Below are 25,842 nucleotides of genomic sequence, written 5' to 3'. Positions count from 1 at the left end.
CTAGAGTACAAATTAATCAAGGAACTCACGCTCATACTAGCTATAGAAGTCTACATAATGTTAGAAAAAGCTAAGTGATCACCGAAGCAGTAACCTAGATATAAATTTTACTTGATTAACAAGCACCCAATACTCTCAAGAGTCAAGACTCGTCGCGCCAGCAGCACCTGAGCGAAAATACTTGCTTTATGTTTGTAGTTGTTAGAGAACAGCAATTGGTTAATGGACACGAAAGCCCTTAATGTTGTTGTCTACCACATGAGAAATAATGCACACCCTTTTAAAAACACTGTCAAATAACAAGAAATTCAAGGGTAATTAACTTGGATATACCTGTAAAAGATTGACTACACAAAATATATTGTCCTTCAGCTGATTGAAAGGAGGTATGACCAACGTACAATTAGCAAGTATAGCCCCTAAAAATTCTTGCAAATGGTCAATGAAGCTTATTGATGTTTTGAAAAGAAGGATTTCTTCTTTTTGAAAGGGATATGATTCTTGCATCCACAAAAAGCGACTCAGAAGACCTGCAAGCGTTAAATAAATTGAGTTAGTGCCTAAAGGAAAGCGAAAACTATAAATGCAATAAATTTTGTATCGGGGCAATATAAATTGATGACAAACGGTTGAACATTCTAAAGGATGTACGACTCACCTATTTCAGTGCCACATACACCCTTAGGTTTTCCAGTCGATCCAGATGTGTACATCAAGTAACAGAACGATCTCAACCTTTCACTTTCACAAGGCCAGCCTAACAACGAATTAGATTTTTTTGGGATGAAATCCCCCATTGACATACAAAAGACAGGATAACTGCCTTTATCAATGAGCCACTGTAATTTGCCAAGCTGATGACAAGTTCCGCCAACAGAAGATCCATAGCCGACAATAAGACTAGCTTTTGAAGAAGATATTACCAATAGTACCCTTTCTTTTGGCCAAGATGGATCTAAAGGCAGAAATGCTTCTCCGCACCTCAAAACAGATAGAACAGCAACAATGTACTCAACTGAAGGTTCCATATATATTCCAACTATTCTAGGGCAATATGTTTTATGGAGCTGTTTATACTGCTCTAAACCTTGATCAGAAGACCCCAAGATTGACTGGTCCTTAGAACTGCAGTTATTTGCAGTATGATGCATATTAACTACTAGCAATGAAAAGATGCAATGCCTAATTAGTTTACTCATAAAGTGATCATCAACATCTCGGAGGATTCTATAGCCAACAATAGAAAACCAAAAGATTTCAAGAAAACAAGTATAACATTGTCACATTCTTTTAAAAACCATAGAAACACAGATTATGACACACTACAAAAAGAAGAACTTGGCTATTACAACAAAAATTTAAACAAATTTTTATTGTGATTCGTGAAGGCCCAAAATAATCATAAACTATCAGTTTCTGAGGCTGTAAATTCACGAGTCAAAGCAAATAATTATAGAAATAAGGGAAAAGGTCTAAATTTACCCTTGTGCTATCTCAAATTGCTCAATTTTGCTCTCCATTATACTTTTTAGTGCATTATACCCTTGTCGTTTTTTGGTGCATTCATACCCTCGCCGTTAGCAAATCTATCTTGTATTTTCCCTTGCCATTAACGGAAACACCACCATGAGATGTGTGGACTCCACGTGTCCAAATTCTTCGAGGAAGAAGATTCAAATTTACCTCTCAACTTTTGCCTATTCTTTAAAATTACCCTCAGCTTGGAGCTGGAGCTCCGTTAGGGGACAAAGGTAAAAGCGAGACTTCTCCATATGGCAAGGTAAGATTGGACCATCGATTAAACTTTTGGCGAAGTTGCTCAATTTTGGATAGCACAAGAGTAAATTTGACCCTGTTCTAAAGGAAAATTAGAAAGCCGAAAATAATTCAAGAAAGCACATGTTATGTCTGTAGAAGGGAGTCTCTAAATTGGGAAATTGATCGAATTAGGGTTTGGATTTGGAAAGTGAGATGGTCAATACAATAAAGAGACTGAAATGGGAAAGGCAACGTGGCAGCTTATCACCCTTCCTGAGCACACGTGTTTTAGTAGGTTAGTTGTATTAGACGGCTGAGATTAAAAGTTAGCTTAAACAATAAAGGCCCGGATCAATCCTCAGCTGAGTCGGTTAGTGGGTTGTTACAGATTGGGCCTTATATTCCAAGGAGTTGGGAAGAGACGGTTATGCAAATTCTGGTAATTCATTTCTCAACCCTTCCCCCCTCTCTCTCTCTCTCTTCATTCTTCTCTTCTCTCTTACCATACTTCTTATTCTCTCAGGTGATCCGTCATTAAAGCTCAAGCTCCGATTGAAGGCCCATTAGTTTCCAATTGTAACTTTCTGAGTTGTAATACAATTGACAATTATCAATAAAAGTTCGAATTCCATTTTTGTTTGCAAATTTCATATAAGAACATTACATTTGGTATCAGAGCATCTCCCGGCCCCACAATTATGACTATTACAGAAACTCGATCGAAATCTATGGAAGACAGTCTCAAGAAGTTAGAGGCACAGTTACAAAATCATATTGCAGAAGAAAGTAAGAAATCTGAGACTAACGGATGCCAAAATCGATGAACTGGCTAGAGGGTTTGATGTGTTGATGGAAAAATTGTTGCCCAATCGCGCAGGTATACTGGGTAGTGCACCAGTGGAGATCCATCCGCAAGAGGAACAGGGAAGTAGCCTTAGAAGAGAACAAGTCCCTACTGCTTTGGTCAATGATTGAAGTCACCATGATAATCATGGCAACTACAACTTCAGGGTGGAGTTTTCCTATTTTGATGGTGTTGTGGGAGCTGATCCTTGCTCTTGGCTGAAAAAGTGTGAGATATTTTCATTACAACCATGTATCCAATCCAGAGCAAAAACTTGAAGAGGCAGTACTGCATCTCAATGGGAGAGCAGAAGCATGGTACTTCTCCTGTCAAATAAGCAAAGGGAATGTTAGATGGTCAGAGTTTTGTGAAGAAATCTGTAAGAGATTCCAAGATGTAGACAACAGTAGATTCAATCTCATTGGTGAGTTTAAAAAGATGGAGCATAAGGGAACAATCAATGAATACTTGGAGAAATTTGAGGATCCAAAAGCTTGGGTTCTGATCAGGAGCCGTACAATTCTTTCTAGAATTCTTTGTAGAAGGCCTCAAAGAAGATATAAGACATACAATGAAGATGTTGAATCCCTATAACCTAAGCCAAGTTGTGGATAAAGCTAGACATCAAGAAAGAGTAATTGAATCTTGGAATAGGAAAGGAAAGGCTACCTGGGAAAAAGGAGCAACTTATGGCAATTACCAACAGACAAACACTCACAATCCACGTATAGGGGAGGAGGATGTGTACAAAACAGCCTTTAGAACACATTTGGGGCACTATGAGTTCAAGGTTATGCCCTTTGGCCTAACAAATGCCCCTGCTACATTTCAATCCCTTATGAACCATGTGTTTAGAGCCTATTTGAGGAAGAGTTTTTTTATGATGTATTAGTCTACAATGCATCATTAAATGAACACAAAAAACATCTTGAAAGAGTAGTGGAAATACCGAGGGAGGAGCAGCTCTTTGCCAAATTTTCTAAGTGCTCTTTTGGACAATCAAAGGTGGAATATCTAGGGCATATTATCATTGGGGAAGGTGTAGCTATAGATCCCTCTAAAATAGAAGTAATGACTTATTGGCCTGTTCCTAAATCCGTCAAGGCTCTAAGGGGATTTTTGGGCCTAACAGGCTACTACAAAAGGTTTATACAATCTTATGGCATCAGCAGCAGACCTTTAACTAGTTTACTGAAAAAGAACGCCTTCCAATGGTTTGCATAAGCTGATACTGCCTTCCTGGCATTGAAACAGACCATGTCTACTGCACTTGTACCAGCCCTAGCAGACTTCACAAACACTTTCATTGTGGAAACTGATGCTTGCTCTACAAGGATGGGGTTGTGCTAAGGCACGAAGGCAAACCCATTGCATTCTTCAGCAAGGCTTTAGGTCCTAGACACATAGGGCTTATCTACTTATGAAGGAGTACATGGCTATTATGTCAGTTGTAGATAAATGGAGGCACTACCTACAAGGAGGACATTTATTACTAGAACAGACCACCAGAGCTTGAAGTACCTACTAGAGCAAAGGGTGACCACTGCTTTCCAACAAAGAGGTATGGCCAAGCTCCTTGGCTTGGATTATGAACGACAGTACAAAAAAGAAGCAGAGAATAGGGTTACATATGCACTATCTAGAAGGGAGGAGGAAGAGCCTTCTCTATGTGCCATTACTACTACCAACCCAACTTGGATGGAGGAGATTGCACAAAGTTATGAACATGACCCTATGGCTCTACAACTGTTAACTGAGCTGATCACCAGCCCTGTTAACAAGCCAGATTTCTCCTTACAACAGGGCATCATCAGGTATAAACAAGAAAATTTGAGTGGGAGGGAATGTTGATCTTAGAACAAAGATCTTTGAGGTATTCCATCAATCACCCTTGGGGGGTCACTCTGGTCAACAGGGGACTTACAGGGTCTTCTACTGGCCAAAGATAGAGGACATACAGAATTGGGTAGCTGAATTGTGTGTCAGAGGGTGAAGACTGAACATGTGCATTACCCAGGCCTATTACAAGCCCATCCCCGAAGAACCAATGCAAGATATAGCACATAGATTTCAGTGAAGGCTTGCCCCACTCTGGACACAAGAACTTTATCTTGGTGGTAGTAGACAGACTCACCAAATATGGGCATTTTATTCCTCTTAAGCACCCCTACACAGCTAAGGAAGTTGCAGATGTGTTCTTGAAAGAGATATATAAACTCCATGGACTACCCAAGTCCATAGTAACATATACAGATCCCCTGTTCACTAGCCAATTTTGGCAACAAACGTTAAAGTCCATAGGAACTAAGTTCAACATGTCCACTTCCTATCATCTTCAGTCAGATGGTCAGACTGAGAGGCTTAACATGTGCCTAGAGTCATACCTCAGAGCCATGAATTTCTACAATCCTAAACACTGGCTTAAGTGGCTTTCTTTAGCTGAGTGGTGGTACAACACAAACTAGCACACAACCCTTAAGTCCACCCCATTTGAGGTTGTTTATGGATACCCACCCCCTCATATTCCCATGAAATCCCTACCCCACTCCACTCACACTACTGCGGGGGCTAACCTAGCCCTCAGGCAAACCATGCTACAACATTTAAGGGAAAATCTCCAGGTGGCTCAAGCTAGAATGAAGTTCTTTGCCGATAAAAACAGTACATACAGGGTTCTAAATGAAGGGGACTAGGTTTACTTAAAGCTACAACCCTGCAGACAAGTTTCAGTGACAGTCAGAAAGAATTTGAAACTCAGTGCAAAATACTATGGACCCTACCAAATCACACAAAAAATAAGTTCAGTGGCTTACCGATTAGCTCTACCAACAGGCTCTCAGATTCACCCAGTTTTCCATGTGTCCCAGCTGAAAAAGCATGTAGGTCCAAGTGTGGTGACTCAGCTACAACCTCCAATCTGTGGCCAAGATGGTCGTTTGATGGTTGAACCAGTGGCTATCCTCCAGCAACGCATTGTCAAAGTGAATAATGCAGCAGCAGTCAAGGTTCTCGTCTAATGGTCGAATTTTGAAGCTGATGAAGCAACCTGGGAAGATTGGGGGTACATCAAGGGGTGGTTTCCTGAATTTGTAGCTCAACTCCGGCCTTGAGGACGAGGTCGATTTGAACGGGGGTATTGTTATGTCTGTAGAAGGGAGTCTCTAAATTGGGAAATTGATCGAATTAGGGTTTGGATTTGGAAAGTGAGCTGGTCGATACAATAAAGAGACTGAAATGGGAAAGGCGGCGTGGCAGCTTATCACCCTTATTGAGCACACGTGTTTTAGTAGGTTAGTTGTATTAGACGGCTGAGATTAGAAGTTAGCTTAATCAATAAAGGCCCAGATCAATCCTCAACTGAGTCGGTTAGTGGGCTATTAGTTAGTTAGTGGGTTGTTACAGATTGGGCCTTATATTCCAAGGAGCTGGGAAGATACAGCTATGCAAATTCTGGTAATTCATTTCTCAACTCTTCCTCTCTCTCTCTTCGTTCTTCTCTTCTCTCTCTTACCTTACTTCTTATTCTCTCAGGTGATCCGCCATTAAAGCTCAAGTTCAGCTTGAAGACCCATTAGTTTCCAATTGTAACTTCCTGAGTTGTAATACGGTTGACAATTATCAATAAAAGTTTGAATTCCATTTTTGTTTGCAAATTTCATATAAGAACATTACAGCACAGTTGTAAGCTTGCAAGACGCACGAGATATTCATATTCAGCCATTTAGCCCAGGAGGGTAGGGAAGGTAATAATTAAGCAAGATTTATTCTCCAAACTAGAAAAAATGCAGGTGTTCACAGATTACACGAATTTGGTTTATTCAATACGAGATTAAACAGAAACAAAAAAAAAAACTTTTATCTTAATTCGTTAAGACAGCAGTTAATCACAAAGTTCAGTTACTAACACAGACATTAACACCATCTTTTCTTCATCATATAAAATTTACACAAATAATAGTTCACAAATTAAATAACCAGATTAAGAAGAATTTGATTTTTTTTTCTCCATGGATACAAATTCAATAAATCTTTACGTTAATTTATTAATACCCCATAAAATCACAAATTTCAGTTACCAACACATACACACACATTATACCTGAATAGGGTTTCACAAGATTGGGGTCATCATCACCGTCAAGAATGCAACGGAGCCGTGAACTAAGAGAATCAACGGCAGACAGAACATCGGAATACGTGAAGCACTCATCACCTTCGTATACCGGGGGATTAACCGACGTCATCTTAGAAGAAACAAACTCTTCAAACGTCTCGCGGGTTTCTCCGTCGCCGTTTTCCGTGCAAAGGAGTTGAAATTCTTTGGCGATTTTGAGACCCCCAAAAGCTTGAATCACTGCAATTTTGTTGGGGTTGGTTGTAGCAACTTTATAGAACTCGTGAGATATACAACAAGCGGAAAGCTTATTGTATGGAACCATCTCCTAGGAACAATTGCGTTTTTCTTTTGGAAACGAAGACAGTAACAGTGAAGAGCCGTAGGTGGTGTAGTTTGCTACTCCCTCGTTTATCAGGTTTAAATACTACTACTCATTTTAGAATAAAAAAAGAAATTCTCATTTTTACCCTTATCCTAATAAAGTGTGGATTGTCATGTTTAAGGGTGTTTTTAGTACTAAGGAAAATATTTTTCATCAAAATGCTTTTTGAAAAATGAGTAGTTTTATCACTTATTTTTTCGTATTTGTTTTGTGAGTGAAAAAACTTTTTCGGAAAAATATTTTTTAGTGTTTGGTTAGAGAGTATAAAATATGTTTAGGAAAGTAATTTTTTATGTTATTCTCCTCAACCCACTTTCCCCAAAATCTCCATGTTTCATGTACTCCTTCCCCCTCCCCCCTCTTCGGACTCTATTTTTTCAAGAATTTAATTATTCTTTCCAAAATTCACACAAACCCAAAGAAACTAATGTGTTACTTTAATTTTTCCCACAAGAACAACGTTAAAATTTGAGCTCGATAACTAAAAAGAAAATATTTTATTTTGTTGAAAAAGAAAGTATCTTTTTTACTATATGAAAATAAATTACTCATTTTATTGAATAAAAGAAAATATTTTTTCTACATCATGAAAAGAAAATACTCAATTTGTTAAACTGAGAAAATATTTTTCTACATCAGAAAAAAAAAGTACTCGTTTTGTTAAAATGAAAAAAAAAAAATTCCTACATCACGAAAGAAAATACTTAGTTTATTAAAATGAAAGAAAATACTTTTTCTAAATCATGAAAATAAAGTAATTTTTTTGTTAAAATGAAAGAAAATACTTTTTCTATATCATGAAAAGAAAAGTACTCACTTTGTTGGGGAAAAAATAAATTTTCTATTTCAGAAAAAGAAAATACTTAGTTTGTTGAAATGAAAGAAAAAAATACTTAGTTTGTTGAAATAAAAGAAACTACTTAAATGAATGTACTCGTTTTGTTAAAATAAAAGAAATTATTTTTTCTACATCATGAAAAGAAAGTACTCATTTTTTGAAACAAAATACTTTTTCTATTCTAAGAAAAAAAGATACTTAGTTTGTTGAAATGAAAAAAAATATTTTTTCTACATCATAAAAAGAAAGTACTCGTTTTGCTGAAATGAAAGAAAATATTTTTTCTACATCATGAAAAGAAAGTACTCACTTTTTGAAAAAAAAATCTTTTTCTATTCCACGAAAAAAAAATACTTAGTTTGTTGAAATGAAAGAAAATATTTTTTCTACATAATAAAAAGAAAATACTCGTTTTGTTAAAATGAAAGAAAATATTTTTTTCCACATCATAAAAATAGTACTGTTTTGTTGAAATGAAAGAAAATACTTTTATTATATCATGAAAAGAATATACTTATTTTGTTGAAATAAAAAAAAAAACTCTATCTGCAACATGAAAATAAAATACTCTTAATAATAGTTTTATTTAGGGTGGGGTGGGGTCTGGGTAGGGGTAGGTGTCACGACCCGAAATTCCCACATTCGGATCGTGATGGCGTCTAACATTTCATTTGCTAGGCAAGCCGACATTAGAATAATATTATCCATTTTAAAAATAATTTTTAAATTATTAATAATCAAAGAAACAAATGTGGAAGCAAAATCTAAAATATAGTGAATAATCCATAAAAATAACGGTGTCTAAATACCATCCTAGAATTGGTGTCACAAGTGCACGAGCTTCTAGAATAAATACAAATAAAGGTTTGAATAAAATAAAGTTGTCTGAAAACAAACACACAACTAAAGTAAAGTAGATGGGGACTTTAGAACTACGAACGTCGTGCAATTATACCTTAAGTCTCCTCTGAGTAGCTGAAATCCGAGCAAGTCTATGGTACGTCGCTGGGACCAACTCCAAAATCTGCACAAGAAGTGCAGAGTATAGTATTAGTACAACCGACCACATGTGCTGGTAAGTGTTGAGCCTAACCTCGACGAAGTAGTGACGAGGCTAAGGGGGGTCATTTACATTATCTGTACGCAATATTAGTAACAACAACAATAATAGAAATAAATCAGGTAACTCATTTATAATAATTGAAGCCAACTAAATAGCTATAACCAATTATCATTTCCATCAATTCTGTTGCAGCGTGCAACCCGCTCTCAACAATATATTCACATTCAATTCTGTTACAGCGTGCACCCCGCTCTCACAATATATTCACATTCAGTTCTGTTGCGGCGTGCAACCAGCTCCTCCAATATATTCATTTTAATCAAGTCTGTTGCGGCGTGCAACCCGATACCCCAATATATAAATATGTATGTCGATTTTTAAATAAGTCTGTTGCGGCGTGAAACCCGATCCTCCAATATGGACTTTTAATAAGTCTGTTACGACGTGCAACCTGATCTTCCAATATGGACTTTTTAATAAGTGTGTTGCGGCGTGCAACCCGATCCTCCAATATATTCATTATAATTAATTCTGTTGCGGTGTGCAACCCAATCCTCCAAAATATTCATTATAATCAATTCTGTTGCGGCGTGCAACCCGCTCCTCCAACATATTCATTTACCAATTCTTATAGAAGAAATTTCTCCAATAAATACAATAATTAATATAAAATTATAAGACAACAAGCATACAATAATTATGATTTAATTATGAAACAAACAAAGGCAAATAGCAAATTATTATGGAAATCAGAGAGAAAATATGCAATATAATATTTAATATGCTAAATGTTAAATAACAATCAAGGCACACAATTCAAATAGCATGTAACAATTAATGCAGAAATTCGAGAATTAATATTTGACAAAGAATAGGAGGAAAATAATTATTATAATAATTAATTCATAATTTAAAACAATTTATGATTTTTCAAGTATGCATGCAAATAATTAATTTGACGACGTATAGACACTCGTCACCGCTCCTATACGTCGTTCACATACAATTCACATAATAAATAATTTAAGGGTTCTATTCCCTCAAGTCAAGGTTAACCACGACACTTACCTCGCATTGCAAATTCCAATCAATTACTCGACCACAACTTTTCCTTTTAAAATTATCTCCAAAAGCTTCAAATCTATTCACAACAATTCGATATACTCAATACGAATCATAGGAATTAATTCCATATGAATTTATAAATTTTTCGGATAAAAATCCGAAATTCATTAAAATATTCGGTAGTGGGACCCACGTCTCAAATCTCAAAAACAATTTACGAAATCCAAATACCCAATCCGAGACGAGTCCAACCATACAAAAATTATTCAATTCCGATGTCAATTGGACATTCAAATCTAAAAACATTTCGTTTTTGGAAAGTTTTATAAAAATTTCAATTTCTTCCATCTAAATTCGAAATAAACGATGAATATAGACTTAGATTTATGAAATACAATCACTATATGATAAAGAACACTTACCCAGTTCGAAATCGTAAAAAACTCCTTTGAAATCGCTCCTAAGCCGAGTTCTAATTGAGGGTTTGTGAAAAATGGGAAAAATCTCATTCTAGTTCTGTTTTAAGTCACAGGCGTCAGGCCTTCTTCGCGTTCGGGAAGGGCCCGTCGCGTTCGCGATGAGTAGCAGCCCGTGGCTTTCGCGTTCACGAGTCCTCCTTCGCGTTCGCGAAGGCTTTTTCCCCTTGGCCTTCGCGCTCACGTGCCAGTGCTCGCGTTCGCGTAGAAGGATGACTGACCCCTCCCCCAAGTCTCTAAAGCTTCGCGTTGAGCTGGTCGCGTTTGCGAAGGGTAAAGTCCCCATAACTTCGCATTCGCGACCCAGTCTTCGCGTTCGTGAATAAAGAAAATTTAGCCAACTCAGTTTGCTCTTCGCGTTCGCGAGAGTACATTCGCGAACGCGATGAAGGAAATACCAGACGCCCAAAGTTTGCAAAAACTAGATTTCCTAAGTCCGAAATCATCCCGTAGCCTATCCGAAACTCACTGAGCCCTCGTGGCTCCAAACCAACACATGCACACAAGTTCTAAAACATCATACGAACTTGCTCGCGCGATCAAATCGCCAAAATAATATCTAGAACTATTAATTGAACTCCAAAACGAATGGAATGTTTAAGAAAAGTTTAAAACTTATATTTTCACAACCGGACGTCTGAATCATATCAAATCAACTCCGATTCTCACCAAATTCGGCAGACAAGTCATAAATATTATAGTGGACCTATACCGGGCTCCGAAACCAAAATACGGACCCGAGGTCAATAAATCCAACATTAGTAATTTCTTAAAAATTATTAAGCTTTCAAGCTTTTAATTTTTTATCAAAATTCCATATCTCGGCCTAGGGACCTCGGAATTCGATTCCGGGCATACTCCCAAGTCCCAAATCATGATACGGACCTATCAAAATTGTCAAAATACTGATCCGGATCTGTTTTCTCAAAATATTGACCAAAGTCAACTCAATTGAGTTTTAAAGCTCTATTTCACATTTTAATCCATTTTTCACAAATAAGAGTTTTGGAAAATATTTCCCCTTCTTTTGATAGGAAAAATATTTTCCTCCAATTGGAGAAAAATGAGTTTATAAGAAAAATATTTTCCAAAATATTTAAGCCAAACAAACATGAAAAAATTGGAAAATATTTTTCGAAAAATATTTTTCTTCATACCAAACACACCCTAAATGCTTGTCGTTTTAGAATAAGTTATTTTTTTCAGTTTTATACTTTTTCTAATAAAATAACGAAAGCGAATAATATGGTAAATAGTGAAAGAAAAAATAGTCGTAATAAATTAATATCAAAGAATAAATACGAGTAGTTTAGTTAAATTATTTTTTTAATTAATATTTTTTAAGGAGTGTGCAGAGGACAAATATGACAAGTAAAATATAAGAAGGGGAGTATTATTTTGAATGTAAAGAAAAGGATGTGTTCCTCGTTCTTTTAAACAAAAACAAAAAAATAATTGCTTTTGTAGTCATACAAATGACATATACATTTTTAAGATTACAAGTTTTAAAAATCATACATAAATTCAACAGGTTTAAGATCACGAGTTTTTTTCTTTCTTAAATTATGTTTAGTCAAAAAAGGAAATAATAATTGGTTTGAGAAAATAATGAAAACGGTCCTTTATATTTAAGAAGACGTTCAAACTAGTCCCTTAAGTATGCATTGAACTATTTTGATCCTTGAAGTTTATCAAAAGTTAATACTTTTGATAACTATCAAATATTTAACAATTTTTGCTTGTTAAATTTGACTAAAACGGTGTAAGAAAAAGATTTTGTCTTAAACTCTAGTCTCTTCAAATCATAAAAAATGCAATAATAAAAAACTGCATGAGATACCAAAATGATACAAAATATAATAGAAATTATATCTCAAAAAGTTGCATCAGATACTAGACATAGATCAAAATTAGCAAAAACTATAAAAATTATCTCTAAAGTTGAGTTCCCACGGATTTTCTTATTTTTACACATTTTTTATCAAATCTAACGGATAAAGTTCGTTAAATATTTTAAGGATGTCAAAAGTGTTAACTTTTACAAATTTAAAGGACCAAAATTGATCAATACATATTTAAAAGACTATTTTGAATCTACCCTCAAACATAAGGGATTGTTTTTGTCATTCTCTCTTACTATAATATACAAAGATTTTGAAAACTAACCACTTTTACGACTGCCACTATTTCAAAACTAATTGGAACTATATCACTCTATAATACAACAACAACAACCCAATGAAATCCCACTAGTGGGGTCTGGGGAGGGTAGTGTGTACGCAAACCTTACCCCTACCCCGAAGAGGTAGAGAGGTTGTTTCCGAAAGATCCTCGACTCAAGAGGACAAAAAGACAAAATAAGACAATATCAGTATCACCACAGAAATCATAGGAAAAATAGGAACAACATGAAATCCAAAAAAAAGATGTAAAGCAAAATAAAAAATAAAAAAAAAGCAAAAACAAAAACGATAGCTAGTAAATAGGTCCGACACAGAAACACAAAATAGTAAGACACGACATTGCCACTAGCTAGCTTAGACAAAAACCCTATCAGACTAGTCTCACAACGGTACGAAATAAGACAAGACTCAATTACCTCTTAACCTACAACCCTAATACTCGACCTCCACATCTTTCTATTAAGTGTCATGTCCTCGAAAATCTAAAGCCTCGCCATGTCTTGCCTGATCACCTCTCCCTAATACTTCTTTAGCCGCCATCTACCTCTTCTCGTGCCCTCCACAACCAGCCGCTCACACCTCCTTACCGGGGTATCTGGGCTCCTCCTCTGTACATGCCAGAACCATCTAAGCCTCGCTTCCCGCATTTTGTCATCAATGGGAGCCACACACACCTTCTCCCAAATATCAATATTCCTGATCTTATCCATCATAGTGTACCCGCACATCTACCTCAACATACTCATTTATGCTTCTCTCATCTTCTGGATATGTGAGTTCTTAACAGCCCAACACTCAGCCCCGTACATCATGTCCGGTCTAACCACCGCTTTATAAAACTTACCTTTGAGTATCGGTGGCACTTTCTTGTCACACAGGACTCCAGATGCTAACCTTCACTTCATCCATCCTACCCCAATACGGTGTGTGACATCCTTGTCGATCTCCCCTCCCCCTTGGATAGCCGACCCAAGGTACTTGAAGTTGCCTCTACTTGAGATGACCTGTGAGTCAAACCTCACATCCACGCCCACTTCCCCCGGCTCAACGCTGAACTTACACTCCAGGTATTCCGTTTTTGTCCTGCTCAGCTTGAAACCCTTAGACTCAAGAGCTTGTCTCCATACCTCCAGTCTCTTGTTAACACCGGCTCGCGTTTCATTAATCAAAACTATGTCATCGGCGAATAACATGCACCATAGAACCTCCCCTTGAATATGGTGTGTTAACACGTCCAACACAAGGGCGAATAGGAACAGACTGAGCGCAAAGTCTTGATGTAGCCCCATAACAACAGAAAAATACTCAGAGTCGCCTCCTACTGTCCTTACCCGTGTCTTAGCCCCATCTTACATGTCTTTAATTGCCATAATGTAAGGAACCGATACACCTTTTGCCTCCAAGCATCTCCAGAGAACTTCTGTAAAAACCTTGTCATATGCTTTCTCTAGGTCAATAAAAACCATGTGCAGGTCCTTCTTCCTATCTCTGTATTGTTCCACCAACCGCCTAACAAGATGTATAGCTTCTGTAATAGAACGACCCGGCATGAACCTGAACTGGTTGTCGGAAACAGACACCGACATCCTCACCCTCGCTTCAACCACCCTCTCCCACACTTGTATGGTATGACTCAGTAATTTGATACCCCTATAATTGTTACAACTCTGGATATCACATTTGTTCTTATACAATGAAATCATAGTACTCTACTTCCACTCATCTGGCATCCTCTTCGCCTTAAATATAACATTGAATAACCCAGTCAACCACTCCAAACCTGCTCTCCCCACACACTTACAAAATTTCACCGGAATTTCATCAGGCCCTGTTACTCTGCCCATACTCATCTTACTCATAGCTCCCACGACCTCCTCCACCTTGATGCGCCTGCAGTACCCAAAGTCACGGTGACTCTCGGAATGCTCCAATTCACCTAGCACGATATCCCGATCCCCTTCTTCATTCAGAAGTTTATGAAAGTAAGTCTGCCATCTCTTCTTAATTTGGGAATCTTCCATCAATACTCTACCATTGTCGTCCTTGATGCATCTCACTTGATCCAAATTCCTGTTACATCTCGTACCTTAATATTAGGATAAGTCGTAATAATCCATATGAGCTTGAAGGGATTAAGATCATTCATGAGATTATAGAGGATTTATGACTATGTTATTATAAGACCCCGTAAGTTTAACAACCTTGATACCGTTAGATATTATGTTAGTGTGGTATTTTCTTTTAAGTGGAGTATTTTAGTAAAAGTTTTATAAGTATAATTTTGGGATAGTTACCATTATTACTATTTTCGGATATGGTAAATTATACTCATAATATAAGAAAGTTTATGAGATGTTTTTCGCACAAGAAGAGAAGGTTATCTTTTTACTATTTTAAGAATTAAGCGTACGAAAAGTTTTACTCTTTATATGAGATTAGAAAAATTAAAAGTTGAAAAAATATATTTATTTTTACATGGATGTTTTAATAAAATAATAGTGTATGTATTGATTTTATATGTACCACATGACCATGATAGTAAAATGTATAAAGTGTGTTAAAAGTGAGTAGTATTTTAAGTAATTTGAGATAATTCTTAATTATGTGGATAATTGGATAATTATTGGTTAATGAGAGATTAACTAATTAATTAATAATTAGTGTATGATTAATTAGGATCTTAGATAAATCCTAAAAGACCTTAACGTGGCAGCCCCATATGGTCCGTTAAATGACTCATACACTATGAAGCATGGTGTCATATTGTTAGGACATAAGAAAGCTGCATCTCAGTTGTTTCCTCATTCCTTTCTAGATTTTTATAACAAGACTTAGGATTGAAGTTTGCAAATATTTTCAATTGCTAGGTTGTAGGTATACTGCTGATTCAATTTCAGATGATGTTGACAAGATAACGAATCAACCCTTTCTTTAAGTTGACACGAGAAATTTGTTATATATTTTATACCTTTGCTTTCGATATGTATTACTATTATTACACTTATGAAGAAATCACAGAACAACGAGGCATATTAATTTGGATCTTTCCTGATCTAATACCTCTAGTCTAGGATATATATTAATAGAAAGTTGTCTTGTAGTAGTTGAACTAACTCGGGTTATTGGGTTTGGATAAATTTGAGGCAGAATAGTGAGGTTGCTCAACCCAAGTGGATGATGGGAATTTCTTGATTGTTGTTTTCTATTGTAGAATTAGATGAATATTTGTTACAAAGATTGAAACTTTGTGAGATGGGGTTGAAGATATTGAAGATGTATTTAGTTTATTGAAGTGAGTCAAGAATATTATACATATTTTCCCTACTTCAGGTATGCTAAAGTTAATTTTTTCTTCTTTTGGCATGATCCAAGTAACAATACGTAAATGTAATGCTATTTCATAAGTGTTTCTACTCTTAGCAGTTAAGGATGTCTATGTTAGTTATTCCTATAAAATGATATTCAAGCATGTCTAAGTATGTCCCTAAGTCCCTAATGAGGTATATGGTAGAGATGTTAATGTTTATAATATAGTGATATATGTACGTGCATATTTATGCATTTATCATTGTGCTACGGCCGGTCGGGCAGTTATCACCGGTTGGGCAGTTATGTGTCATTATTTATCACCGGTTGGGCAGTTATGTGTCATTATTTATCACTGGTTGGGCAGTTACACATTTACCACCGAGCTACGGCCGGTCGGGCAGTCATGCATTTACTACCGAGTTACGGTCGGTTGGGAAGTTACACATTTACCACCGAGCTACGGCCGGTCGGGCAGTCATGTATTTACCACCGAGCTACGGCCGGTTGGGCAGTTACACATTTACCACCGAGCTATGGCCGGTCGGGCACTCATACATTTACCACCGAGCTACGACCGGTTGGGCAGTTATACATTTACTATCGAGTTACGGCCGATTGGGCAGTCATGCATTTATCACCGCGCTACGGCCGGTCGGGCAGTTACCACTGATCAGTTGGGCAGTCATGCATCATACGATATGGATAATAGAAATAGTCTCAAATAGAAGCATTATATATGTAAGTATAATAAGTATGCATATACGGTGGCACTTAAGAGATTCAGGTTGATTCTTATATGTCTTTAATTAATGTTATGTTTCAGTTCTTCCTTACATACTCAGTACATTATTCGTACTGACGTCCTTTTATTGGGGACGCTATATCCATGCATGCAGGTATAGATAATCAGTTTGACGAGCCATCATAGTAGACGAGATTGGCATTCAACGAAGGATCGGTAAAACTCTACCTCATTCGGAGTGCAGCCGAGTCTATGAGTCATCGTGTCAGATTTTTGCTACAGACTTATGGGTAGGCCGGTACCCTGTCCCATTTGATGTCAAATAATCTTAGAGGCTTTGTAGACAGAGGTTCATTTTGTACAGTATGTCAGAGGCCTTGGCGACCATATGTATTCATATTTTAAGAAAAATGGTTCATTAATATAGTATTTGCCCACTTATAATTATACACTAAAAGTTGTGGCCATATTGGCCCGTGATAGTTACAAAGAAAACAAAGAGTTGCAGAGTGGTTCGCACGGGCCAGCACGACACTGAGTGCTAGCCACGCCTCCCCAGGTTTGGGGCGTGACAATCCCCAGCCTTCCTCTCTCTCAACATGGCCGGCCAAAATAACTTCTTCTCCCCGCCTTTTTTCCCCAGTTCCACGTATATACGACCATAAGCTGCAGTCTTAGCCTCCGTGACTACCAGCTTAGCTTCCTTCCTAGATACCTTATACCTCTCTAATGCACGCACGACTCTCATCCTCACATATGCTCCTCACTAACTACAGGTACACCGCTTTCTTCGCTTCCACTTTACCCTGGACCACTTTATTCCACCACCAGTCTACTTTGTACCCGCTAGCGATGCCCGTCGAGACCCCTAACACCTCTCTCGCAGCCTCCCTTATACAGTCTGCTATTATTGACCACATAGTGCTCGCGTCACCACTGCTCCTCCAAGCTCCCATAGCCGACAATCGCCCCTCTAACTCTTGGGCTTTATCCTTAGTTAAGGCTCCCCACCTGATTCTCGATCTTCCTCGAGCAGACCTTTTCCTCTTCTTCAACATAATACCAACGTCCATTACCAAGAGCATATGCTGCGTCGCGAGTATCTCACCTGGAATCACCTTGCAATCCTTGCACAACCCTATGTCACACCTCCTACGGAGGAGATAGTCAATCCGAGTCTTCGCCACCGCATTTTGAAAAGTAACCAAATGCTCCTACCTCTTCGGAAAGGTAGAGTTCGCAATCACCAACCCAAAAGCCTTAGCAAAGTCCAACAACGAGGTACCTCCTCCGTTTCTCTCCCCAAAACCGAAGCCTCCATGCACCTCGCCATAACCACCTGCGGTCGATCCAATATGACCATTAAAATCCCCTCCTATGAATAGCTTATCAGCAGGCGGAACCTGACGTACAATCTCATCCAACCCCTCCTAGAAACGCCGTTTAACCTCCTCATCTAGGCCCGCATGCGGCGCATAGGTGCTAACGACGTTTAGGGTGCACTCTCCAACCACCAACTTAATAATCATCAATCTATCATTCACTCGTCTAACCTCAACCACAGACTCTCTAAGTTCCCTATCCATCAAGATACCCACTCCATTCTTACCCTTCTGGACTCCTGAGTACCAAAGTATATCACTCTATAATAAGTTAGTAATAATTGGATATTGATACTCCTCCACATGTTAGTGCCATAAATCATTTTTTCCCCGACAAAAGTGGTTAGTCCATTGTATCCATTAAAGGTAGGCTTCTAGCTATATTGGTCTATTTTATGAATATATGAAGGACCTCCAATATAGTTGTGTGAAGGCGTTACGGCGAAACTCGCCATAGTCTAATTCTTAGCAACAAATATATTTTTTAACCGTTTTCTACCTATCTCTCTTTGAAAATACAAAGAAAAAAATAAATAAGAGAAGAAACAATTTAAACAGAGCACCCTCTTGCCTTTTGTGTTACCATGTTAAACAAGAAGAAATTTAAAAAGAAATTGTTCAATTATTCTCTCAAGTATATTGAGATATAATAGAGTTTATAAGCAATCCAATACTTACAATGTCCATTACCACATTTCATAGCTTTCTATGCCATATCAAAGATCTTACTCTATATTTACAACAATAAGTTTTGGTAAAAACACTTTATCACATATCCTATTGTCTAGTTGGAAATACGCCTCTCTCGCTCATGCAATTAATGTCATGTAACTAAAATTCTTGACATGAGAGAGGTCATAATATGAAAAAGACTATTTACCCAAATGACCTAGTCTTTATACCATACTATGTTATGTTAAATTTATAGTAGCCAACAGAGGGGTGTCCAATGTACAAGAAGAGTAATACGTTGTGGAGGTTGTGGGTGTATAGGAGTCAAATAAGTAAGTTTTGTTACATTAGTAATAATGTTCTGAATAGAAACACTTAGAGTTGTGTTGTTAAAGACATCGTGATTATGACTTAGCCAGATATGTCACAGTACGATAGGCGAGAGCGTGGATAAGGGAACAATTAAATTTCGTGCAAGAGGAATCAAGAATTTGGAGGTACAAAGAGTACGTACCCGGGAGTTGCAGTTATTGTTTGGAGGTGAGATGTTTAAGTGGCTCCATAATGGGAAGGCGGGGGGGGGGGGGGGGCATTGGTATAAAAATGTGGGAAAGGTCTTCATACGGGTGGGAACATGTTTTGCAAGATGCGTCAGAGAGGACGTGTCTAGATTTAAGTAAGTCGGCACTTGGTAATTTACCATATAGTATGAGCCACGAAAAATGCTTGATTTTATTTGTGGTATGAGTTTGCTAGATCCAGCGGTAGAGAGAAATAGGAGTGACATTTTGTAATGGTGTAATGAGAGAAGAGTAGGCTGATTTGGTTGTAAAATTCTCATTAGAGCTATTACTCCAGTAAGGGGTATCGACAACATTAAAATGTTGACAAATGTGGGTGTTGTAGATTAATTGCTTTATACGATCTGTGAATTCGAATGATATGGTTGTGAAGTTCCATGAGTGATGAGAAATGAGATAGGAAAGGGGAAGTAGTAGTTTATGTTTCGGAATTGGTCCCCGGATAAGATCGTTTAGGGAGTATGAATGAGTAATCCAATGATAAGTCCATAAGTGAATATGTTGGCCATTAATAGCAATTCAGTTAGTCCCTAGATGACATAAGGTATAAGCTTTGACTATAATTTTCCAAATATAGGAGGCTGCAGGTTTGGAGGGAAAAAGTTGTAAAGTGTAATTAATATGACTTGCTGAGACATATTTTCACCGAAGTACATTGGCCCATAGGGAATTTTCACAATGCGTTTGGAACCGCCAATTTAGACTAGCTAGCAAAGACATATTTTTTTGCAAAAGGTTTAGGAATACCAAGGCCACCATGGTGCTTGTGTGTCGTAACAACATCCCAATAAACGAGATACAAACGTTGTTTTTGAGGAGTGGATCCCCAGAGGAAGTTATGTTGAATACAATCAATATGTTGCAATGTATTTTGTGGTAAGAGGTTATTTTGCATCACATATGTAGGTATAGAATTGAGCATAGAACGAATAAGGGTGACTCGTCCAACAAGGGTAGATAATTTTGCTTTCCATCCTTGGAGGCGTTAGTTCATACAATCTAGGAGATATTGATAATCCGAAGATTTTGGATGAATATTTGCCATAGGAAAACCTATATACTTTTCAAAACAGAGGCAACTCATATACTAAAGGCAGAAGAAATACTATTGCATCGGTTGGATGGTACATTTTTTGAAAAGATATTTTTGATTTGCAAAAGTTAATGTGTTGTCTAGATATGTAGCTGATTTGATTAAAGATATCTATGATAGCGTAAGCGTTATGGAGATCAGCTATGGAAAGGAGTACTAAATCATCTGCAAAAAGCAGATGGGATAGTAAAGGGCCAGCACAAGCAATTTCAACAGGAATCCATTCTCTTTGGATGACTGCGTTCTCAATAAGTTGAGATAATATTTTCATACAAATGATGAAAATGTATGGGGATAAAGGATCTCCTTGTCTAATGCCACAAGATGATTGAAAAAATTGTGTAGGTTTACCATTAATTAATATAGATATGGATGATGTAGTAATAAAAGACATGATGAGGTCAATTAAAGTGGTTGGAAAAATTCAGATTCTGAAGAGAAAATCTAATAAACGACCACTCTAAACGGTCAAATGCCTTTTCAAGAGAATTTTGATCATCATTTTGCCAAGCTTACCCTTAGTTTTTATAAAGGAGTGTAATTCTTCCTCTACTATGATAGCATTGTCCACAACACGACTGCCCAGGATAAAAATTACATTAGGTTGGGTTGATAATTTTGGAGAGAAAAGGCCTAATGTGTGTTACAATAATAATAATAATTATTTTATAAATAATATTGCACAACCCAATGGGCCGATATTGAGAGATATGTTATGAGCTTTGGACCTTAGAGATTAACGTTGATTAACGTGAGAAAAGTAGTATTAATATCAAGGGGACTAGTTGATGTCGCAAAAACTTACATACGTATAGAAATGACTGCACTTTTCGTAGCATCCCAATATTTTTGGAAAAATAAAGGATGCAACCCGTCGGGTCTAGGTGCTTTTAATGGTTTAAAGGACTTTATGGCTGAAAACATTTCAGCAATAGAGAAAGGTCGAGTTAGCGAAGGATGGTCATTAATAGAGAGATGAGTGACAGACGGAATATGTGTTGTGTTAGGACAGTATGATAGTTGGGTAGTGTATAACAACAACAATAACAAATCCAGTATATTCCCGTAGATGGAGTATGGGGAATGGAGTGTGTACGCAGACCTTACCCCTACCTTATAAAGATAAAAAGTTTTATTTCTGATAGACTCTCGACTCAAGTAATAATGGAGATAAAGCAACAAGTAACAAACAATAGTAATAATATTATATTAAGGTAACGGGCGCGAATGACACATCATGTAATAGTAAAGAATCATGAATAAGATAATACAAAAATAGTCCTAGTACTACCGGTAAGCCTAGGAGGAACACACTATTATCTGTTAACCTACAACCCTAATCCTCGACTTTCATGCCTTTCTATCGTGAGTCATATCCTATGTAAGCTGGAGCAATAACATGTCTTGCCTAACTAACTTTTCCCGATACTTCTTAGGCCTGCCCCTTCCCTTCCTCAGACCCACAATGGACAACCCCTCACACCTCCTGACTGGAGCATCTATGTCTCTCCTCTTCACATGTTCGAACCATCTCAGTCTCGACTTCCGCAAAAGGGGACTGGTGGTGGAATAAGGAGGTCAAGGAAAAGTGGAAACTAAGAAAGCAGCATACCTGAAGCTAGTGAGGTGCACAGATGTGGAGGAGCAGAGGATGTGTAGGGAATGTTATAAGAAGGCAAGGAAAGAGGCAAAATTGGCAGTCACGATGGCTAAGACTACAACTTTTGAGTAATTATATGAGGATCTTGGGTGCAAATGAGGTGACAGGAAGTTGTACAAGTTAGCCAAGATTAGGGAGAGGAAGTCTCGAGACCTTGATCAAGTGCGGTGCATCAAAGACGAAGATGGTAAGGTTCTGGTGGAAGAGGTGTGTATTAGGCGTAGATCGCAAGTGTACTTCCATAGACTCCTGAACTAGGAATGATACATGAACATCGTGCTAGGTGAGTTAGAAAACTCAGGGAGTCAGAGTGATTATGGGTTTTGCAGGCGTATTAGGAGAGGGGAGGTTGAGGTGGCATTGCGGAAGATGAGCAGGGGTAAGGCAACTGAACCTGACGGGATCCTAGTCGAATTTTGGAAGGAAGTGAGTCGGGCAGCCTTGGAATGGCTTACTGGGTTATTTAATGACATTTTCAGGGTGAATAAGATACCCGAAGAGTGGCAGTGGAGTTTGATGATCACGTTGTACAAGAACAAAGGTGATATTCAGGACTGTAACAACTGTAGGGGTATCAAGTTGCTGAGTCATACTATAAAAATTTGGGAGAGGATGGTGCAACATAATGTTACTATTTTTTAGAACCAGTTCAAATTTATGCCGGGAAGGTCTACTACAGAAGCCATTCACTTTGTGAGGAGATTTATAGAGAAGTATAAGGAAAGGAAGAAGAACTTGCATATGGTATTTATAGACCTAGAGAAGGCCTATTATAAAGTCCCAAGAGAGGTCCTATGGAGATGTATGGAGGCTATCAGTGTCTCAGTGGCGTACATTAGGGTGATTAAGTACATATACGAGGGAGCGAAGATTCGGATGAGGACTGCGGGAGGAGACTCGGATTATTTTCCAGTGGAGATGGGGTTGCATCAGGGATCGACTCTTAGCCCATTTTTGCTTGCCTTAGTGTTAGAGGTGTTGATGCGACACATACAAAGGGAGGTGACATGGTGTATGTTATTCACTGATGACATAGTCCTAATTGATGAGACGTGTGACGGAGTTAATGCTAGGTTGGAAGTTTGGAGACAGACGCTGGAGTCTAAGGGTTTTAAGTTGAATAGATCGAAAACTGAGTACTTGGAGTGCAAGTTCAGTTATGGGATGCATGGAGAAGGAGTGGAAGTGAAGATTGGTACTCAAGTTGTCCCCAAAAAAGATAGTTTCAAGTATTTGGGTCTATTATTCAAGGCAACGGGAGATTGATGAAGATGTTACCCATCGTATTGGAGCGGAGTGGATGAGATGGAGGCTTACCTCGGGGGTTTAATGTGATAAGAGTGTGCCACCTGGACTTAAGGGTAAATTCTATAGAGTGGTGATTAGATCGGCTATTTTGTATGAGGATGAGTGTTGACTTATCAAGAAGTCCCATGTCCATAAGATGAAAGTAGCTGAAATGAGGATGTTGAGATGTATGTGTGGTTATACTAGGAAGGACATGATCAGGAATGAAGTTATTAGGGACAAGGTAAGAGTCGCATCGGTAGAGGACAACACCTCTCTAGCATCTTCCCTAATGCTTGCTGTCGTATTTCACATACTACTCGCGTCCCCACTACTCCTCCAGGCCCCCATGTCCAACAGATTCTCCCCCAACTCCTCTGCCTTTGCCTTAGTCAAGGCTCCCCACTTAATCTTCGACTGGACGTCCACCACTCCCTTCTTCCTTACTCTCTTGACCTCCATGTCCATAACCAGGAGCCTATGTTGCGTCGACAAACACCCACTCGGGATAACCTTGCAATCAGTGCAAAGGCCTCTATCACCCATCCTAAGGAGAAGGTAATCAATCTGAGTCATGGCAACCTTACTCCGAAAAGTGACTAAGTGTTCCTCCCACTTCTGGAAATACGAATTAGCTAACACCAGGTTAAAAGCTTTAGCAAAATCTAATAATGAGGTACCGCCCTCATTCCTAACTCTGAAACCGAACCCGTATGCACCTCGTCATAACCCCTAGCAGTCACCCCAATATGGCCATTAAAATCACCCCCTATGAAGAGCTTCTCGGAGTATGGAATACCATGCATAACCTCATCCAAATCATCCCAGAAGTGCCTTTTGACCTCCTCGCTCAGATCCACGTGAGGCGTGTTAGCGCTAATCACGTTAAAAGTGACCCCACCAACCATTAGCTTTATAGTCATTAGCCTATCATTCACCAGCCTAACGTCCACCACCACCTCCCTAGGATCCCTATTAGCTACAATACCTACCCCGTTATTGCCTGCTCCTCCTCCTGAATACCATAGCTTAAATCTGTTAGCATCCTGAGCCCTCGTACCCTTCCATCTAGTCTCCTGAACATATGCTATATTAATCTCTCTCTTATGTAGATCTTCCCTAACTCTATAGACTTATCCGTTAGTGTCCCTATGTTCCACGGCCCTACTCTCAGCCTACTAGATCCCTTAACCCCTTGCCCTCGCCCACTGGCCCACCGAAGACATAACCCTACTCTACCATCATTCCGACTAGCCACCCCACAAACAAAGAAACTAAGGACTATAAATTAAGAATAAAACTACTGTAAATACAGACAAGTGGAAAAGTTTCAATGTAGACTAAATTTTTTTCTTAATCACACAAAATATAGAGTGACTCATCTATTGAGAGAGAAAGGTAAACACACAACAAAGGCAGCCAGCTAATGGAATACTCAAGGGTAAATGGCATGCAAGAAGGCTATAAACACACAAAATACAATTACTAAGCAGGAATGATAGAACATGGAATGTCTACGGATGCCAAAATGGTGTAGACCAACAATAGCTACAGTCCGAGAATATATACCTACGCACCGCCAACCTCTAGCTGCCCATGCCTGGGCCTCATGTGCCTCTCACGGCTAGCCGTAAAATTGTCTGCTACTCCAAAAATTCACCAAGAAGCCCACCAAGAAAGGACAGAAGATGACTAAGAAGGCATAGCCTCCCAAGAAAAATGCCTGCCTGACAACAAATAAAAATAAAAATAAAAATAAAATAAAAAATAAGAAAACTAGATAAAAGAAGACGGGAGTAGAAGAGAAGAGGGATAATGGAGGAGGCAGAAACAAGGGGAAAATAAAGAGACGGGGAGAAGGGGAAAGATCCGGCAATCTGACTAGAGGATATAGGAAAGAAGAAGGGAGGAATGAGGTGGGAGAAGAAAATTAGGGGAAACTCTAGAGAAAGGAGGAGGGGACTTACGTGATTCTGATGGAGGTCGCTAGAATTACGTTGGCGTTAGCAGGCGCGTGTATTATGGATAAAGAGGTTAGAGAGAGAGACGTTAGAGAGACATTATTTGAATAAGAATACTGTTTTTTATAGTTGGGTAGAGTTTAGGTTTTATAAATGTGTTAGGATAGTAGAGTGAATGGTAATAGGATCAAAGGTCAAATTATTTGATTGCGCCTATGACGTTGGGTATTTGCATTGCCGTCAGTAAGCCATTGAATCCGTGATTTAAGTTTTCAAAAATGCTTTTCCTTTTTTAAGATAACATTAAATTCATTTAGCAAGGAATTCTCTAAGTGGTTGTGAAAACCAGTTTTCAAGAGAGGTTTCATTCTCTGCGATCCATTAAGTCTAGCAAGAGTGATTTTCTTTTAAAAAAAGATATTTTCAAAA

The 25,842-nt window shown here is 38.2% G+C and overlaps 1 protein-coding gene and 1 long non-coding RNA gene across 9 annotated transcripts in view; both read right to left on the bottom strand.

The window, feature by feature from the left end:
- The window catches only part of LOC104102786 (putative acyl-activating enzyme 19), a 28,743-nt gene extending 21,634 nt beyond the window's left edge, over positions 1-7,109 (bottom strand). For 4 of the 8 annotated variants that reach the window (XR_001970551.2, XM_009610610.3, XM_009610614.3 and 1 more), the window contains exons 1-3: positions 6,702-7,109; positions 659-1,159; positions 334-530 (exon numbers count right to left, since the gene is read on the bottom strand). Coding sequence is in view for 7 of the 8 variants with exons in the window: in XM_009610610.3 (XP_009608905.1) it covers positions 334-530; positions 659-1,159; positions 6,702-7,041 (1,038 nt within the window). In the remaining variant the exon portion in view is untranslated. Of the gene's footprint in view, positions 1-333; positions 531-658; positions 1,160-5,415; positions 6,133-6,701 lie in introns of those variants that run through there. The other 4 variants (XM_009610612.3, XM_009610616.4, XM_070176753.1 and 1 more) reach the window with 4 other exon arrangements.
- A 1,760-nt stretch (positions 7,110-8,869) lies between these two features.
- Positions 8,870-25,496, bottom strand: LOC138900014 (uncharacterized). Its single transcript, XR_011411410.1, has 3 exons — positions 25,420-25,496; positions 25,022-25,179; positions 8,870-8,963 (listed from the first exon to the last, which is right to left on the bottom strand). It is a non-coding gene; the product is annotated as an uncharacterized lncRNA (long non-coding RNA).
- Between the last annotated feature and the right edge of the window lie 346 nt (positions 25,497-25,842).

This window comes from Nicotiana tomentosiformis, chromosome 1 (genome assembly GCF_000390325.3).
Source record: "Nicotiana tomentosiformis chromosome 1, ASM39032v3, whole genome shotgun sequence".
NCBI classification, from domain to species: domain Eukaryota; kingdom Viridiplantae; phylum Streptophyta; class Magnoliopsida; order Solanales; family Solanaceae; genus Nicotiana; species Nicotiana tomentosiformis.
Note: the sequence above shows the minus strand (reverse complement) of the source record. Positions and strands in the feature narration are given on the sequence as shown.